A 12,724-nucleotide genomic window follows, 5' to 3' on the forward strand; every position below is an offset into this window, starting at 1 on the left:
CAGTGAGAGCAGCAGCACAACACACACACATCAGTGAGAGCAGCAGCACAACACACACATCAGTGAGAGCAGCAGCACACCACACACATCAGTGAGAGCAGCAGCACAACACACACATCAGTGAGAGCAGCAGCACAACACACACACATCAGTGAGAGCAGCAGCACAACACACACATCAGTGAGAGCAGCAGCACACCACACACACACATCAGTGAGAGCAGCAGCACAACACACACACACATCAGTGAGAGCAGCACACAACACACACACACACATCAGTGAGAGCAGCAGCACAACACACACACACATCAGTGAGAGCAGCAGCACAACACACATCAGTGAGAGCAGCAGCACAACACACACACACATCATTGAGAGCAGCAGCACAACACACACACACACACATCACACACACACACATCAGTGAGAGCAGCAGCACAACACACACACACACATCAGTGAGAGCAGCAGCACAACACACACACACATCAGTGAGAGCAGCAGCACAACACACACACACATCAGTGAGAGCAGCAGCACAACACACACATCAGTGAGAGCAGCAGCACAACACACACACACATCAGTGAGAGCAGCAGCACACCACACACATCAGTGAGAGCAGCAGCAGCACAACACACATCAGTGAGAGCAGCAGCACAACACACACACACATCAGTGAGAGCAGCAGCACAACACACATCAGTGAGAGCAGCAGCACAACACACACACACATCATTGAGAGCAGCAGCACAACACACACACACACACACACACACACACATCAGTGAGAGCAGCAGCACAACACACACACACATCAGTGAGAGCAGCAGCACAACACACACACACATCAGTGAGAGCAGCAGCACAACACACACACACATCAGTGAGAGCAGCAGCACAACACACACACACATCAGTGAGAGCAGCAGCACAACACACACATCAGTGAGAGCAGCAGCACAACACACACACACATCAGTGAGAGCAGCAGCACACCACACACATCAGTGAGAGCAGCAGCACAACACACACATCAGTGAGAGCAGCAGCACAACACACACATCAGTGAGAGCAGCAGCACAACACACACATCAGTGAGAGCAGCAGCACAACACACACACACATCAGTGAGAGCAGCAGCACAACACACACACACATCAGTGAGAGCAGCAGCACAACACACACATCAGTGAGAGCAGCAGCACAACACACACATCAGTGAGAGCAGCAGCACAACACACACATCAGTGAGAGCAGCAGCACACCACACACACACATCAGTGAGAGCAGCAGCACACCACACACACACATCAGTGAGAGCAGCAGCACACCACACACATCAGTGAGAGCAGCAGCACAACACACACATCAGTGAGAGCAGCAGCACAACACACACACATCAGTGAGAGCAGCAGCACAACACACACATCAGTGAGAGCAGCAGCACACCACACACACACATCAGTGAGAGCAGCAGCACACCACACACACACATCAGTGAGAGCAGCAGCACAACACACACACACATCAGTGAGAGCAGCAGCAGCACAACACACATCAGTGAGAGCAGCAGCACAACACACACACACATCAGTGAGAGCAGCAGCACAACACACATCAGTGAGAGCAGCAGCACAACACACACACACATCATTGAGAGCAGCAGCACAACACACACACACACACATCACACACACACACACATCAGTGAGAGCAGCAGCACAACACACACACACATCAGTGAGAGCAGCAGCACAACACACACACACACACATCAGTGAGAGCAGCAGCACAACACACACACACACACATCAGTGAGAGCAGCAGCACAACACACACACACATCAGTGAGAGCAGCAGCACAACACACACACACATCAGTGAGAGCAGCAGCACAACACACACATCAGTGAGAGCAGCAGCACAACACACACATCAGTGAGAGCAGCAGCACAACACACACATCAGTGAGAGCAGCAGCACAACACACACACACATCAGTGAGAGCAGCAGCACAACACACACACACATCAGTGAGAGCAGCAGCACAACACACACACACATCAGTGAGAGCAGCAGCACAACACACACATCAGTGAGAGCAGCAGCACAACACACACATCAGTGAGAGCAGCAGCACAACACACACATCAGTGAGAGCAGCAGCACACCACACACACACATCAGTGAGAGCAGCAGCACACCACACACACACATCAGTGAGAGCAGCAGCACACCACACACATCAGTGAGAGCAGCAGCACAACACACACTTCAGTGAGAGCAGCAGCACAACACACACACATCAGTGAGAGCAGCAGCACAACACACACATCAGTGAGAGCAGCAGCACACCACACACACACATCAGTGAGAGCAGCAGCACACCACACACACACATCAGTGAGAGCAGCAGCACAACACACACACACATCAGTGAGAGCAGCAGCAGCACAACACACATCAGTGAGAGCAGCAGCACAACACACACACACATCAGTGAGAGCAGCAGCACAACACACATCAGTGAGAGCAGCAGCACAACACACACACACATCATTGAGAGCAGCAGCACAACACACACACACACATCACACACACACACACATCAGTGAGAGCAGCAGCACAACACACACACACACATCAGTGAGAGCAGCAGCACAACACACACACACACACACATCAGTGAGAGCAGCAGCACAACACACACACACATCAGTGAGAGCAGCAGCACAACACACACACACATCAGTGAGAGCAGCAGCACAACACACACACACATCAGTGAGAGCAGCAGCACAACACACACACACACATCAGTGAGAGCAGCAGCACAACACACACACACATCAGTGAGAGCAGCAGCACAACACACACACATCAGTGTGAGCAGCAGCACAACACACACATCAGTGAGAGCAGCAGCACAACACACACACACATCAGTGAGAGCAGCAGCACAACACACACATCAGTGAGAGCAGCAGCACAACACACACACACATTAGTGAGAGCAGCAGCACAACACAAACATCAGTGAGAGCAGCAGCACAACACACACACACACACATTAGTGAGAGCAGCAGCACAACACACACATCAGTGAGAGCAGCAGCACAACACACACATCAGTGAGAGCAGCAGCACAACACACACATCAGTGAGAGCAGCAGCACACCACACACATCAGTGAGAGCAGCAGCACACCACACACATCAGTGAGAGCAGCAGCACAACACACACATCAGTGAGAGCAGCAGCACAACACACACATCAGTGAGAGCAGCAGCACAACACACACACATCAGTGAGAGCAGCAGCACAACACACACATCAGTGAGAGCAGCAGCACACCACACACACACATCAGTGAGAGCAGCAGCACACCACACACACACATCAGTGAGAGCAGCAGCACAACACACACACACACATCAGTGAGAGCAGCAGCAGCACAACACACTCATCAGTGAGAGCAGCAGCACAACACACATCAGTGAGAGCAGCAGCACAACACACACACACACACACACATCAGTGAGAGCAGCAGCACAACACACACACACATCAGTGAGAGCAGCAGCACAACACACACACACATCAGTGAGAGCAGCAGCACAACACACACACACATCAGTGAGAGCAGCAGCACAACACACACACACACATCAGTGAGAGCAGCAGCACAACACACACATCAGTGAGAGCAGCAGCACAACACACACATCAGTGAGAGCAGCAGCACAACACACACACACATCAGTGAGAGCAGCAGCACAACACACACACACATCAGTGAGAGCAGCAGCACAACACACACACACATCAGTGAGAGCAGCAGCACAACACACACATCAGTGAGAGCAGCAGCACAACACACACACACATCAGTGAGAGCAGCAGCACAACACACACATCAGTGAGAGCAGCAGCACAACACACACACACATCAGTGAGAGCAGCAGCACAACACACACACACATCAGTGAGAGCAGCAGCACAACACACACATCAGTGAGAGCAGCAGCACAACACACACACACATCAGTGAGAGCAGCAGCACAACACACACACACATCAGTGAGAGCAGCACTACAACACACACATCAGTGAGAGCAGCAGCACAACACACACATCAGTGAGAGCAGCAGCACAACACACACACACATCAGTGAGAGCAGCAGCACAACACACACATCAGTGAGAGCAGCAGCACAACACACACATCAGTGAGAGCAGCAGCACAACACACACACACACACATCAGTGAGAGCAGCAGCAGCACAACACACTCATCAGTGAGAGCAGCAGCAGCACAACACACACATCAGTGAGAGCAGCAGCACAACACACACATCAGTGAGAGCAGCAGCAGCACAACACACACATCAGTGAGAGCAGCAGCACAACACACACACACACATCAGTGAGAGCAGCAGCACAACACACACACACACACATCAGTGAGAGCAGCAGCACAACACACACATCAGTGAGAGCAGCAGCACAACACACACACATCAGTGAGAGCAGCAGCACAACACACACATCAGTGAGAGCAGCAGCACAACACACACACACATCAGTGAGAGCAGCAGCACAACACACACACACACACACACACATCAGTGAGAGCAGCAGCACAACACACACATCAGTGAGAGCAGCAGCACAACACACACACATCAGTGAGAGCAGCAGCACAACACACACATCAGTGAGAGCAGCAGCACAACACACACACATCAGTGAGAGCAGCAGCACAACACACACATCAGTGAGAGCAGCAGCACAACACACACACACACATCAGTGAGAGCAGCAGCACAACACACACATCAGTGAGAGCAGCAGCACAACACACACATCAGTGAGAGCAGCAGCACAACACACACATCAGTGAGAGCAGCAGCACAACACACACACACATCAGTGAGAGCAGCAGCACAACACACACACACATCAGTGAGAGCAGCAGCACAACACACACATCAGTGAGAGCAGCAGCACAACACACACATCAGTGAGAGCAGCAGCACAACACACACACATCAGTGAGAGCAGCAGCACAACACACACATCAGAGTGAGAGCAGCAGCACAACACACACACACACATCAGCAACAAACAGGAAACATGCATAAATATGTAAAATGCCATTATTTATTCTTAATAAAATTGCATTCATAAGTCCACCTACAAACATAGTATGTATATATATATATATGTTACATATTTTTAATACCATAAAAAATATCTATTATAAATATGCAAATACACTATGCATATATAAAAATGTAAAAAATGCCATTGTTTATTATTAATAAAGAATGCATATATATATATATATATACACACACACACAAAAATAACAATGACAATGCTTTGTATTAATGACGTTGAATACAAAAAATATATACGTATATTAAGCAAATAAATAAAAAAAATATATGCATTATTTATTATTCATAAAAATAAATAAATATGACTATATAACTGCACCCACAAGTATTTATATTATACATAAATATAGATATACTAATAGATATAAAAATAATGACAATGCTTTGCATTAGTGAAAATGAATAAAAAAAATGCATATTATAAATATGCATATTTACAATATGCATATTAAATGCCATTCTTTATTATTAATAAAATAAATATGCATATACAACTGCTTTCACAAACACATATAAATTCATATGCACACACACACACACACACACACACACACACACACACACACACACACACACACACACACACACACACACACACACACACACACACACACACACACACACACACACATATACATACATATATATACACTTAGATATAAAAAGGACAATAATTTGATCATTGACAAGGAATAACATGACAAATACATTTTGTTATTAATATTATAAATATGCATATTTATTATATTCTGCATGTGTATAAAAGGCCATTATTTATTATGAATGAAGTAAATGATGATCAGTAATGCGTGCAGATGTTGAGAAGTGTGTGTGTGTGTGTGTGTGCAGCTTCAGCTTCGAGTCCTCTGGATGAGGAGCTGGTGAACGAGGCTCTGGAGGATATTCCCCGACACGAGGAAGACTATCTGGACCTCACGCTGGAGGAAGAGCAGGAGCTGATGAAGAGCATCAGATCCCATCTGGATAAACAGCCCACGACCTCCGGATGAGCAGAGGTCACACGTTTCAATGCAGACGTTCATGTTTCACACATGTGTGTTTGAGTTCAAAATGTTTGACGCTTTTTTGTTTTCAAATAACATTGAATCTTAAAAGGACCTTAGATTTATATAATAATAATAATAATAATGTTGGTTTCAATAAAATAATTTTAGGTTCTACATGATTGATGACATGTATAAAAAGAAAGATAGCTTTATTTAATGATCCAGTCAGGGGAACTTTTGTTGGTTTGATGGTGATTTGGTGATTTCACACACTAATGTCACGATCCTGTTGAATGTAAGTGCTTTAAGTTTTACTCTGTTCCGATTCTTCTGTTCATGTTCATACGATTCATCTTAAGAAGATGTCAATAAAGATTCACTCATGGTGAACATTTACAGTGTCTATGGTGTCTCTCATTTTTTCATTCTGCAATAATCATCTCATTAGGAAGCTGAATGCTGCTCCATTGATTTCAAACATTTGTACAATACATTTTTCATTCAATTCCACTGAAATAATGTTAAACTGTTAAGTTTTGTTTTTATAACCATATCTAGTCCCTTATAAGTCACACAGTGCTGATCTAATAATACTGTGGTACTTTGACATATTTTTTGTGGTTTCATTTATATAATTTTTTTATGAGCTCCAATTAAAAGAAAATGAAATATTTGTACTTTTATTTAAGTATTTTTCACACCGCAGGACCATTTCAAATGAACATGATAAGATAAATGGGTGACTAAAAAATTAAGATTTTTTTAAAACATTTTTAAAGAAGTCTCTTTTGCTCATTTATTTGATTAAACATTTGAAAAATGATTACACTTTAAAACAGCTGTTTTCTACGGTGACGCATTGCTGCCATATACATATTATTTTTCCACTCAATTATTTAGTTAAAACGACATTATGTTGATTCATAATTGAGTAGGCTACACATGCTTTATTAATAAGCTGTGTACAGAATTTGATCTATTAACATGAATGTCCTTTGGGGGCTGCTATTGCTTCAGCTTTTTGAACGTAGAAGTATGATGAAGGCATGATAGGTTATATACATTTAATGTGGATAAAGGCATATTTTGTGCATGTCCTTATAAGGCCTAGAAAATTTTGTTTTAACGATATATCTCGTTATTACGAGAAAATTATTTAATTTTAACGACATATCTCGTTATTACGAGAAAAATATTTCGTTTTAACGGCATATCTCGTTATTATGACAGAATTGAGTGAAAAAATAATATGTATGTGGCAGCAATGCGTCCCTGTAGTTTTCTATGTGAATATATAGTAAAGTGTAATTTATTCCTGTGATCAAAGCTGAATTTTCAGCATCATTACTCCAGTCTTCAGTGTCACATGATCCTTCAGAAATCACTATAATATGATGATCAAGAAACATTTCTGATTATTATCAATGTTTGAAACAGTTGTGCTGCTTTAACTGTGATACATTTTGTTTTTAATGATTTTTCTAATGAATAGAATAGCATTTATTTCGAAGTAGAAATCACATAAATGCCTTTGCTGTCACTTTTTTGTCAATTTAATGCGTCCTCGCAGAATAAAAGTATTAATGTCTTTCAAAAAAAGGTTGAATGGTTTGAACTTTTCATCCTGAAATGTGGACGTTGATAGAAGATGTGCATCAACGATGAAGTTGAGATGTTGGGAGTCAGTGACAGACACAGAGACTGTTGTGTGATAAAATACCGTGTTGGTTTTGGTTCTGAGTGTTTATTTTACATGTTCAGAGATAAGGAGAGAGAGGACAGGAGGAGGAGAGCAGCGTGTGGAGGGTTTAGAAGTAGTTGACGATCCTGCGGATGGACTGGATGTTGGGGTTCTGCGCCTGCCACTCATTATGGCTGCAGTAGTTTCCTCTTTCCACAATATACATGCGACCACGGAAGTTTGGCTCTTCATACATCACCCAGCTAAACACAAGAAGAAGAGGAAGCACAGCTGTGACATCACTGATGATGATGAGAAGACAAACACCAAACTAAAGCTAAAACATCATTTTTGGGTCATTGAAATAAAGCAAGAATAAATATTGCATGAAAAATGTTTTTCAACATCTAAAGATATAGTTACAATGCAAACTTAGCAATACTTAATAATAATGTAGTATATACAGTGACAGGTGTGGATGGAGTTTAAAAGCAGCTGATTCATGGGTTTATGTGCACAGAAACTCTAGTGAATTGAACTCACGCTCCGTCACCGAACACTCTGATAGAGTTGACACAGTTGGTGTTGAATCCGCGGCTCTGGAGGAAGGGACAGTCGTCACAGAACTCCATACACTGACCGGTGTAGTTACAGCCCTCGAACATCTCCATCCTGTAGTGCTCTCCGTGCTGAGAGACGTTCACAAGCACACATCATGACTCGAGGTCACTTCTATAGAGTTATCATTACATTTTACTGCTGGAATTACATGTAACTCTTACTATTTCTGCAGTATGAAGCATGCATACTATGTGCAGTAGCCTATGTAAATTACCTGTATGTGTGGAATAACATTTAACATTTTCTAAAATATGAAGTATACAACAGAATTACAACTCTATTTCTGTATTATGAAGCATGCATATCATGCACAGTATGTCATTTTCCTCTATGCATGGAATAACATTCTACATTTTCTAAAATATGCGGCACACAACAACATTAATAATTCTGCAGTATAAAGCATGCATACTATGCACATTTCCTGTTTGCATGGAATAACACTGTGCATTTTCTAAAATATGAAGTATACAGCAAAATCTATTTCTGCAGTATGAAGTACATTATATTGTATGCAACTATTTCTGCAGTATGAAGCATGCATAGTATGAATATGCACATTTTCTGTATGCATGAAATAATATTCTACATTTGCTAAAATATGCAGTAAACAACAGAGCATACCGTGTCAGATGCTGCATCCCATAATGCAATGCTCTGACTTCACTTTTCATAGTGACAAATGTTATGAGGTCATGTGACTACGTTTATCAAGTGTCTTATTCATGCACTGCTTTTTAAAAAAATCATACTGTGATGTTGTCGATATATCGGAGATATGTTTTCATGCACGGCATGTTTAAAGCACAAAGGCCATTGCTAGTGTATTATATTTAGGGTGCAGATTGATTTTGAGGACGCAAATTCCCTAAATGCATGAAATAACGTATTTCTAAAATATGCAGTAAACAACAGAGCATATTGTGTGAGATGCTGCATCCCATAATGCAATGCTCTCAAGAAATGAAGTGAGATCATTTATAGCATTGATAGTTCCACGAATAACCTTTAACCTCCATTGCATATAAAGTTCTTTAGATTATTAAAATGTTCTTTACACTAAGTGGATTTTTGTAAAGAACTGTTCAAGGCTCTTTAGGGAACAGAAAAGGTTCTTCTATGAACAGCAGTGAATGTCTCACCATCCTGATGGGTTTGCAGGAGCCCATGTGGTCGTTGTGGGAGTTCCAGCGCTGGAACTCGGGATATTCTCCGCGCTCCAGGATATACTGCTGACCCTTGAAGTCGGGATGATCGAAGCAGATCCAGGCGCCGCTCTCCACACGGATAGAGTTCACCCTGTTCATGAAACCACGATCCTGGAAGTTATCGCAGTCGCCGTACACCTCCAGCCTCCTGCCGGTGAAGCAGCGGCCCTCGTAAAACACGATCTGAGGAGCAGAGGACCAAATCAACACATCATGACGACCAAAACGTGTTTCACATTATGATCACGCTAGCTAAAAACTTCATAACGGGCCGGAAAAAACCCTTTCCATTCCTGTGAAACATCTATGAGGAACTGATGTCAAGCTAAATACAAAATAATGTTACGAAAGGTAAAAATAATGCCAGAAACCCTCCAAGAGTTATCACAGTTAAAAACTAAAAACTTAAAATAACATTTTCATTTCTTGAATAAACTACTCTAAAATAAGATATAAAAAACATTAAAACTTATTTTATTTCAACTAGTTGCTTAAGCAACGTTTCTCGTTTTCATTTAGTTTGAGTTGAAGTACTAAAATAACTAAATAAACTAAAAATAAATATATCGACATTAAAAAACTAATTAAAAAAGACAAAATAACGATTTTTTTAAATTGTAACTAAAATTAAAATTTACTAATTCAAAATATGAACAGACTAAAATCTAATATAAAAATTATAAAAATGACAAAAACAGACTAAAATAAAAAAATCAAATTCAAAATATTAACAAAAACTATAACTTTATAAAAACTATAAAGATATATAAAAAACTATTAAAATGACAAAGACAAACAACTAAATATCTAAAATTTTAAATAAAATTAAAAATATAAAAATACATTTTTAAAATATTAACAAAAGCTAAAAAAAAGAAGACAAAAAACACACAACATTACTAAAACTTTAACTAAAATTAGAAAAAAACAAAAAAAACAGAAAATACCAAAAGTGAAATCTATTTTTAAGCTCCATGTGTGCAGGGGCCTAAAATGAGGACAAACATCATTAACAAAGGTAGAGTAAATGCATAAAACTTCACAAGGGAAATGATTTTATGAAGATCCAGAAGTGCTGAATATGTTTTCAGCTAAAGGCTGGTTTCTGTGAGAAAGATGGTGGTTCTCTTGACTCGTGACCAATCAGATCCTTACCTTTCCAGAATACTGCGACATTTTCCACTGGATACTGTCCAAACTGACCCACACGTGAGAAAGTGTGACACTGGAAAAGTTGGACAGCCCAATATATACAGCCGGTCGCGTGCGGGCCGATATCGCGAGATCCGCTCGACAAAGGTCCCACAATGCAGGGCTTTAGCTTCTGCTGACGGGACGCTTCCCCGGCGCTCACTGCTGATTCTGGGCTTTGGCTCCGGGCCTTCAGTCCACGCCACAATAGATTTTGCTTCGCTCGACTTTGTGGGGCCATTTTACAAAAGTGATGCTTGTGTTCAGTCGAAATGCTCACATGTCCCAGTGGAAATTATTCTTTAGCTTCAGCTCATATCTGAGGGTTTGAGGCGAGACCTTCTGAAAATGTGGAGAGTTTTAGATGGAAAACAAACAAGCATCACTCACATAATCCATTCAAACTGGAAATGAATCAAAATATGAATCATTCATTCATCAGTCAGAACAGATTTTGTTTGACTTAATTAACCCTGAGATCCATTAAAGAGCTTTTATGAAGCATAAACTGTGAGTGCTTGTTCTTTGAGTAAATAGGTTAGAAACTGTGTCTGTCTTGAGTTATTGATTCACGGCTCAACAGGGTTTTAATGAAACAGCCTGCGGTCGTTTCTGATTCATTACTGCATGTGTAATTAGTTTTTAATCAGATCATCCTGTCCGGACTTTATTGGTATCACAATATGTTTCTTGTTCTGAATCACATTCATCTTGTTATTTATGAATCAGTGGATTGAGATTAAAGTGCCAGAAATACAATATGTGGATCATTCCTTCAAAACCTGCTTACAGTAAAAATATATATAAATGTGCTTTATTTAAGCATATATCAGATTATCTGGTTTAAATATCAGTTATATTAACTTATAATTTGATTATTTACTCAATGACATTAAAACTAACAGGTTGATAAAGAGTTGAAGTTGGTCATAGCTCAATTAGCCTACAACTTGGAAAATCATTTTCATATATAGCATTTCACATATAATAACTTTTGTAATGTTGATATTATCAAACAGATTTGAGTCATTTCATTGAACAGGATGGATGTATTTGGAGAGACACAAAACATCCCAGAATTAATCAAATCCATTTATAATTCACCATTCTGCCGTTTTAGCTCCAAAGTGATGTCACTTCCTGGAGGATAGTGTCATTCAGGAAGTGGCATGCTAGTGGATTTTACAAAAGACTAACAGGATGGCAACAGTGTGTGTGTGTATATATATACCATAGACTGTGATATATACACACACACACATATGCTATTATATGTAGGCTACTTTATAGCTACCCGTTACCGAACACTTCTGAATAATTCACAAAACATAAATCATAATTAATTGTTTCTAATCTCCCTTCGAATTTCGGTATCAGCATAACTTTTATGTTGTGCTTTTTCACCCATTTAAAAGACTATTGCATGAACATGATTCAAAGCCTCGGTAATGGTATACTCACGGAGAAGTTCTTTTTCGTTCAAAAACTTCCTTAAAGTAACACCAGGTAACTTTTCAACCTTCATAATATATTTCCAAGTCTCTTGTGATGGTACATCGACTTACAATAGTTTGAATGGCACGTCTGCCATAGCATGACGGGGTCTGTAGCGTTTTTAATCGTACTTTTAAACTTCGGGTTTCGGGTAGTAACCGGTGAACAAAGAGAACTACAAAACTCGACTGCTTTACGGCATATACGTCACTTCCACCACCACTTCTTTAAAATCGCAGGGCTGTCAAGGGTCACTCATTTCGACAATTGTCACGCTCTCCCGCCACACATTGTATTTCTCACGCTGAAAAAGTATTTGTAATATATTAAAATG

At 41.2% G+C, this 12,724-nt stretch overlaps 2 protein-coding genes across 5 annotated transcripts in view; one reads left to right on the plus strand and one right to left on the minus strand.

Moving 5' to 3' along the window:
• nub1 (negative regulator of ubiquitin-like proteins 1) overlaps nucleotides 1-6,596 on the plus strand; it is a 19,427-nt gene extending 12,831 nt beyond the window's left edge. For all 4 annotated transcript variants that reach the window (XM_077219227.1, XM_077219228.1, XM_077219229.1 and 1 more), the window contains one exon: nucleotides 6,038-6,596. In XM_077219227.1, coding sequence (XP_077075342.1) covers nucleotides 6,038-6,198 — 161 coding nt within the window. In that variant the 3' untranslated portion in view covers nucleotides 6,199-6,596. The remainder of the gene's footprint in view (nucleotides 1-6,037) is intronic.
• Nucleotides 6,597-7,832: 1,236 nt separating this feature from the next.
• On the minus strand, nucleotides 7,833-11,186 carry crygn2 (crystallin, gamma N2). The gene is made up of 4 exons (XM_077205325.1): nucleotides 10,861-11,186; nucleotides 9,640-9,888; nucleotides 8,420-8,565; nucleotides 7,833-8,139 (listed from the first exon to the last, which is right to left on the minus strand). Exons 1-4 carry the CDS (start codon nucleotides 10,879-10,881, stop codon nucleotides 8,004-8,006), a joined length of 552 nt encoding a protein of 183 aa, XP_077061440.1. The 5' UTR covers nucleotides 10,882-11,186; the 3' UTR covers nucleotides 7,833-8,003.
• Between the last annotated feature and the right edge of the window lie 1,538 nt (nucleotides 11,187-12,724).

Source organism: Siphateles boraxobius, unplaced genomic scaffold (genome assembly GCF_051911475.1).
Source record: "Siphateles boraxobius isolate OS27281-9 unplaced genomic scaffold, OSU_SipBor_1 12, whole genome shotgun sequence".
In the NCBI taxonomy this organism is placed as follows: domain Eukaryota; kingdom Metazoa; phylum Chordata; class Actinopteri; order Cypriniformes; family Leuciscidae; genus Siphateles; species Siphateles boraxobius.

Bases quoted from the DNA above. Each gene is read 5' to 3' on its own strand.
- crygn2 (XM_077205325.1), bottom strand. From the start codon at position 10,881: ATGTCGCAGTATTCTGGAAAG. The intron at 9,889-10,860 runs GTAAGGATCTGA...TCTGCTCCTCAG, and splicing joins TGTCGCAGTATTCTGGAAAG to ATCGTGTTTTACGAGGGCCG. The intron at 8,140-8,419 runs GTGAGTTCAATT...TCTTGTGTTTAG, and splicing joins AGAGTGTTCGGTGACGGAGC to CTGGGTGATGTATGAAGAGC.